General features: G+C 42.4%; 1 protein-coding gene and 1 pseudogene across 1 annotated transcript in view; one reads left to right on the plus strand and one right to left on the minus strand.

Moving 5' to 3' along the window:
• LOC138016687 (sushi, von Willebrand factor type A, EGF and pentraxin domain-containing protein 1-like) overlaps positions 1-7,500 on the minus strand; it is a 98,862-nt gene that overhangs the window by 81,880 nt on the left and 9,482 nt on the right. Inside the window, exons 3-6 of the mRNA XM_068863876.1 lie at positions 4,559-4,720; positions 2,719-2,910; positions 827-1,012; positions 517-729 (exon numbers count right to left, since the gene is read on the minus strand). Of these exons, the coding sequence (XP_068719977.1) occupies positions 517-729; positions 827-1,012; positions 2,719-2,910; positions 4,559-4,720 (753 nt within the window). The remainder of the gene's footprint in view (positions 1-516; positions 730-826; positions 1,013-2,718; positions 2,911-4,558; positions 4,721-7,500) is intronic.
• LOC138016258 (uncharacterized) overlaps positions 5,532-7,500 on the plus strand; it is a 2,295-nt pseudogene continuing 326 nt past the window's right edge.

Raw genomic sequence — 7,500 nt, forward strand, 5'->3', positions numbered from 1 at the left:
TTCGAGCAAACGAGGTTAGTGAGGATGATTAGTATAAAGACAAAAGAACAATTAGTTAGCCATCTTTTATGAATACGGTCTATAATTTAATTATCTCTCAAAAGGAGCTCTTTGCTACCGGATTAGGTTGAAACGTTTTGATAACATCAAGCGAGGAATGACGGTTTCTTTAAAACTTACACCATTTTTTCAACGCGATGAGGAAAGTATTCGTCTCTGTCTTCTAGGAATTAAGGTTCACATGAAAGCTTATCTTGTAATGAAGCAACGCCTTATTTTACGAGGAAAATACTGGGGTTTTTACTGGTCGAAACAACAATGAAAAACACATATCTTTACGTTGCAATGTTCGGGAGATTCAGCATCGCTTTTACGGCACACGGACTAACACGTCGGACTAACACTTGAGCGTGTTTTTTGAAATTAGCTAAGTCATTTTTTGCCCGTAAGCTCCAGATATCGTTTCCCGTTTTCCGTTTCACGTAAACGCGATGCCAGATCACTCTTGATATGTACCTTCACAAGTTGGGGAAACAGCTCTGTACTCCCAGGTACCATTGACTAAGCACCTCCTTAAGTCCCTGCTTTTCGCAGTTGAGGCATACGAGATATGATACCCACTCGGACAATCTAGTGTGCAGCCTTCGTCGACTAACGAAGTCTGGTAATCGCACGTGGGTGGAAGGTAAGAACCGACAGACACATTCCGTAGTGCTGGACATGTGATCGCTGAAACGGTGGATTTGTTATATTTAAGATTATCAACCTATGCTAATAAAAAGCCAACACAAACACAAACACAACTGTGAGTGGGCAAGTTACTTACGTATGCACTGAGGGAGGGCTGGGGACCACTGCCCATCTAGCTGGCATGTGACTGTCTCACTTCCAGATCGCTCATGAGTGCGAACACACACAAAGCTACAGTTTGTTCCGTACTCCCAACCATTACTTGTGCAGTCACCCGTGCCATTCATAGACTTATCCACATACGGATAAGGGCACCTAATCACTGCGGATTAAGGATAGCAAATATCTTTATCAATTATTCTCCTGCGTATGTTTTGCCCATAAAATCCCGTTCTCAGGTTGAATCCGTTTTAATCTGGGTTAGATTGGTGATCCTCATTTTACCTAGGTTGGATACGCATTCAGATAGATTGAAGAAACGTTTTTGGAGCCAAAATTAAGCCTAGAAAAATATTAGGGTCAGGTTAGAAATAGTTTTGGTTTTTATACATAGATATCAATTGAGTTATTATACAAAAGTAATTAATGAAAAGAACTGCGCTGGGTTGAGCACGTTCGTCCTTGAAGTGCAGTGGCAAAGACACAGAACTATAGATCTGGAAGGTCCGAGTTCGAATACCAGTAAGTGCACAGTACAATTCGTTGTTCCCTAACGCTGTTGTAATGTTGAGACTAAATGGATCAGTGTATGAATACTAAGCCGGTTAGATGATATGAAACATTAAGAAGATGTGTTCAGATGCGTAAGACAGAGCTTGAGGGAAGGTATATGTGTTTTCAACAGGGTGCTTTAAACTATGTAATGTGCATATTCAACCTTGGTAAAATGGATCACGAATTTAACCTAGGTAAAAATGGGCTCAATAACCTGGGAACGGATTTGGCTGACAACTTATATACTGAGTCTTACTCCTAGACTACGCAAATTTCCTGCCATTTAACGAATTCGACCGAGGATGGTTGGGTTTCCTTTGTGGCGAGGACGAGACAAGATAGGCTGAAGCTTGGTACATCTTGATTACCACCAAATTGTGGCTGAATGAAAAAGAAATTACGAAAACCCTATCCATCTTGACGTAAGCACCGTTCTAACGACGTTGTTAGCCACCCAGCCACCGTAAGGAAGTAAAAGAGCGTTCGCGGTTTATAATCTTGTCATGGGAAAAACACTTAATTATATGAAATCTTTTCCTGCAGTCTCTCCCACTTCATTGGACGAAACAAATGCGTTTACGATAAACGAATTTACGAAAAAGTAAATCATACATCGCATTAAAAATCTTTGAAGAACCTTTTTCACTTCACCTTTGGCCATTTGGTATTATTTGCGTTACACCATAGAGAAAACGTGAGGAAAAGTAGGACCTATTCAAATGCCAGTAGTTTATCAAATCCTCGTTTTTTCAACATTTGTTATGGGCGTGTTTACATGGAGGGAGGGTGCTCTGGCTAACCAAGCTACTCTGGGAGGGTTGACTTTTCATACGTTTATTCAGAAAACGCATTGAAGCGCTTACGTGCTAGACAGGGTAGCCCGCTTACCCGGGGGAACCCTGTCTACTTGCCCGGGTCAGCCGGCTATGCGGGATAGCTTTTTGCCACGTAAACGGTTCGTACCGGGCTATCTCGGCCGGCCGAGGTGAGATAAAACGCGAAAACATGGCGGCGCGAGGTGAATGTTTTCGTCCTACACAGCGGAATGAGCGATAAAAAGAAAACTTGCCACCAAAAACTTTCTTTGGTCGGCCATTTTGTTTGTTGTGCTTAGCGGCCGCTCAAAAGATAGCCAACGCAGCCCACTTACTATCCCGGTTAGGTGAGTTGCATGTAAAACGGGCTATGTTTCAACCCTTCTAGCCGGGTAGCCCGTTTAGCCGGGCCTCCCTCCCGCCGTGTAAACAGGCCTTTAGTCTAGTTGGCTCAAACTAAGGAAACCGGTGACCGATTTTATTGCATACAAAAACATACCCTCGCAAGATGTGCTGGGGCCACTCCATTCTATGACGTTCAAGGATGTTATAATACATTGTCTGGTCTCACTTCCAGTAAGTCGATATCCTTCATCGCATTCGAAAGTGCACTTTGACAGGTACGATCGGTCACAGGATCCACCTTTAATACTGCCGTCGGTGGGAATAGATAGAGTCTCACATTTCCTAACTATTGAAAACACAAGAAAGGATTGCAGAAAGGTGTGTGTTGACTATGGTAAGGGAAGACTGGCGATTTAAACATAAGTGTTAGAATTCACAAACCTGCTGTAGGGGTTAGAGGCAATGGCATTCACTAGGGATGTTTCTTATCTAGCTCAACCCTTGAAGAATAGTTCGACCCCCGGGGAAGGGGGGAACTCCCATATAAAAAGGAAGGGGGGTGCTCATCGGAAATTTTGAAGAGAACCTCTCAGAGGTACCAAAATCCTGTACTGTGGGCATGGCATGATTTTTTTTTCGCCCCCAAGAGGTACCAAATTATGGGTTTTAATTAGACAAAATTAAAAAATAGTTAATTTTCATATGTCTCCTTTCATAATTTTTCGGCTCAATACCCTACAATGTGCCGCTAAAGCTCCCGCTGTGGACCTTTTGGGGCTGAACACCCTAAGAGGTACCAAAACCGCTTTTTTAACCCCTAAAAGGTACGACGAGCACCACCGTCCTTTTTATATGGAAGTTGCCCCCCCCCCCCCCCCCCCCCTTCCTTCCCGGGAGTTTGACGTCATTTGGGCGCTTCGATTCTTTGTCACCTGGCTGTTCAAAGCCGAGATGTATAACTTGTGGAAATGTTCGGGGTTTTTTTTAACCATGCTGGGGAAATCGAGGATTGAGATCCCGCCAAGAGCTACTAGACTGCGAGCAGTCCATTCATAAATCAATCGAGCGGCCCGCTTTTCTGAGGCAGTCGTGTTTTGCCCTCAAACGAATAAAAGACCGAGGGAGGCTTGGGAAAGCCTCCCTCTCTCCCTCGGTCTTTTTATTCGTTTGCTTGTCAAAACACGACTGCCTCAGAAACTGATTCATGAAGGGACTGCTCGCAGTCTAGCCAAGAGCATTTAACTGACCTTATAGGGAAGTGCAAACTATACTTTAAAAAATATGATACAACACAGAGGCAACGATTGATTGAAGCCACTATCAGTCTTGTGTTTAAAGTTATTGCTCTGTTCTGTTCGTTTCATTGGCCCTGAAACGTTCCTGCAGAGTGGGGGAGTGGTCAAGTGAGAATGCATGTATGTATGTATTCTGCTCAGTGGAAACTTGACTTCATAAGTAATCTTTATTCTTTTGTAAGGTCTTGAACTTTTGTCTTGATGTTTTGGAATTTTGTCATAGTGTAGTACTGTGGCATCATTATTATGTGGTGTGGTTTTGCCACTATGTGGTGAGTTTTTGTCATTATGTGACGAGGTTTGATGGTTACGTGTTGTATTTCCATCATGATGTGTTGAGGTCTTCTTTTGACGTGCTGTGTTTATAATCACATAAAGGGAGAAACTCGACGTCATGAAAGAACCTAAACACGGCAAGTCAAAAAAAGACCGCAACTCATCATGATGGAAACACAACACGTAACTATCAAACCTCGTCACATCATGATGCAAACACAACACGTAATCATCAAACCTCGTCACATTATGCCAAAACCTCACGACAAGACAAAACTTCAAGGCCAAAAGATTAACGATTATACATAAGAAAGATATAGCCATCCATAATACTTCGTCCCTTTATAGGCGTGCTTATAGTGGTGTTAGTGGTACGGTACGAGTGAATCGCGAAGATGAAAGCGTAAGGCTTGGATCACTTACTTGTGCAGTCGTTTCCATTTTCGGGAGTACCCTGGTATCCTGTGTTACACACGCAATCCAAACGGCTTATGCTGCCACTGAGAGTATGACCCGAGTTTAGAGGACAAGCTGTGCACGAATCTGCATATCCCGAAAAATCCTTATAGGTTGAAGGGGGACACACTGCAAAGGAAAACAATTCACCCAATAGACCGTATCGGCATAGAGTTCAATTGATGTGGAAAATGGTGTTCTCAAATGAAACGGAAGGTCGGTGACATATATCAGTTAAAACCCTTTAACTTCCAAAGTCAAAAAGTCCATTCTCTTAAGTAATATTGTAGCTTTCTTTGCTGGCTACTAATGAGAATTTGCTGTTTAACCAGAAAACCTAAACATTCCTTACCAGATGATAATGTCTTCATTCTAAATAACTGTCTATTTGACAGTATTTTGAAGTTGTGAGGATAATTTAAACACTGATCACTCCTGGAAGTCAAAGGGTTAATTAATTGCTTGCACATCTTTACCAGGGAGTTTTTTCCGTCATAAACATGGCTTGGTATTTTCAAGCATTCATAGGTATATTTTTTGTTCTTGCAAAAAAATTTTAAAAAATGCACAAAAAGGTATTGAATATCTATATGGTGAAAAAGGAAATGAAAGTCGGTTAATTGATAACATCCTCACGTTTTCAACAGAGGTTTCCTGAAAAATACACAAGACCTGGGAGGGGAGGGATGCTCGTCGGAAATTTTAAATTAAACTCCTAAAGGAGACCAATCTGGGCAAATAGGTATTGAATATCTATATGGTGGACCCGCCGCTGTCCATTCTGTTTGCAGATATGTAGATTGCCATGATCACGCACTAACGTATACGGACCATGTGGTCGAAAGAAAATAGAATGTTGTTGTTGCGTTTGATACGAGTTTAATATTGGTCCAACCAAAACGGTCCTTCGAGCCGGATGCAAACTGCGGCCAGCTAAATGATGGATAAGCAAGAGGGGTTCCATTTTGTGGATGAACAAGCAATATCGCTGCTTCACAGAAGCCTAATACAACCTGAAGATTCGGTAAGCCAAACTGTGTTAAATTCGTCATCGATTTCGTCAAGGAGGAGAAAGGACGCCCGGATCAAGGCTGCCAGCAGGAGCCTTCAAGCAAAGCAGTTGAAGGAGCGAATAAAAAAGGAAAATGAGGCACGTGAGAAAGAATTTAGAGAAGAAATGGCCCAAAGGGAATTGGAGTTGAAACTGGAATATCGAAAACGGGAGCTCGATCTGTTACGGTAGAAACGAGAGAACGATATGGCCATAATTTCTGCCCAAGACCAAGAGGAGGTAGCACAGCTTGAGAATGAAATAATGGGACGAAGGAAAAGAGGTCATTGCGCAAATGGTTAAGGTCGATCAAACTTGATCATCTTTGAAACATTATTTAGTTCCCAGTCCCCATACAGTTAGGTATCTGGAAAGTAAAGATTAATATTCAAGCCCATGTATTGAAGTTGAACCTTGAATGACATGTTTCCCAAGGAGGTAAGCCAGTTGTTTAATCAGAGTCATCCCCGAATTATGACAGGCAAACTACCATTTCATATAAAGATACTACCCTGAGTACAAGTCCCACGTCTTTGCCATTAAAGAATTTACAATTTCATGCCACTAATAATGATGTCCCCAACTTGGCCATAAGTCATGCAATTATCAGTTGCCTTAGCAAGTGAATTAAATTCGCTACCATTCAGTACTTCTGCGAAACTACCTACTGAAGATCTCCTTCAACCTGGAAATAAATGCTCATTCCAAGCTTCACCAACCCCTGTCAGCATAGCTGTAAAGACCCAAGTGGTTGATTAGTTCCCCTCATCTGGACATGCGACTATGACTTACCATAAACATGGATCATCTTGCAATGGTAGTGCATCTCCTCCTTATTTTGATACAGAATTTGGTCATAGTACTACTCCCCTGGGAAGAGATACAAGCATCCCTTTTACATCAACTTACAGTACTATTTGTAGTGGCCACTTAGTTTGGACCTCTTGTGAACCAAAATGCGAGTCCTCCATTCATTACTCTCAACTATCGTTTACGGCCACTTGGGTACTCCCTACCCAAGTGGTTTTAAAGTAACAACTAAATATCGTTCAGCACAAGCTGTTAGAACAAGTAGATTCATTTATTGACAATCTCACAGAGGGTCAAGAAACTGTCTTCCGCTTGACCTCTGATAGCTTGCAAACAGACTCAAGAGTACTCTTCTGCGAGCAAAAGAACAGCAGCGATTACCAACGCTGGAGCTCGTCAAGTGCACAGGCAAACCAATCGATTGGCCAAAGTTTATTGAGAGATTTCGTGACCAAATACACAACAAGACTACACTCCCTGATTCAAATAGGACGGCCTTACCTATTTCAAAACCTCGATGGTAAGACGTTTAAGGAAGCGGTAGAAAGTCTAGGTGTCACAGGTCATAGCTATGCAGCCGTCCTAAAGACATTGAACGCCAGTTTGGAAACCCTAACAGTGTTGCAACAGCTTAGCTAAGCAGTATGCTGGACAGTACCCTAGTGCCTTCGAATGACAGACAAGCCTTGCTTGACTACTATTACCAAGTGAAAGCATGTACGACGTGGTGTGTGAAGGTGGGTCAGTCGGCTATACTCCAAACTACAGAGTATCTCAGCAGTGCAACTATGCGACTACCGATGCACCTAAGAGTAAGATGGTATGAGGACATTGATGGTCGTAAAGATAAGCCCAACCTGGTAAAGTTTGAAAGACGGTTGCATAAACGAGTTGACACCTTATTTATCCTCCTGGAGGATTTTACATGCGAGGCATGGACCAAGAAGCAGAGATCTACCAAACCGAAATCAAGCATCAAATGGTTCTTACAACTCAAAGCAAGGTCAGGCCAACTTTCAAAATAAAGAAGCAGAAAGGAACGCTCAGT

The sequence above is a fragment of the Montipora capricornis genome, chromosome 9 (assembly GCF_036669925.1).
Source record: "Montipora capricornis isolate CH-2021 chromosome 9, ASM3666992v2, whole genome shotgun sequence".
Classification (NCBI taxonomy): Eukaryota; Metazoa; Cnidaria; class Anthozoa; order Scleractinia; family Acroporidae; genus Montipora; species Montipora capricornis.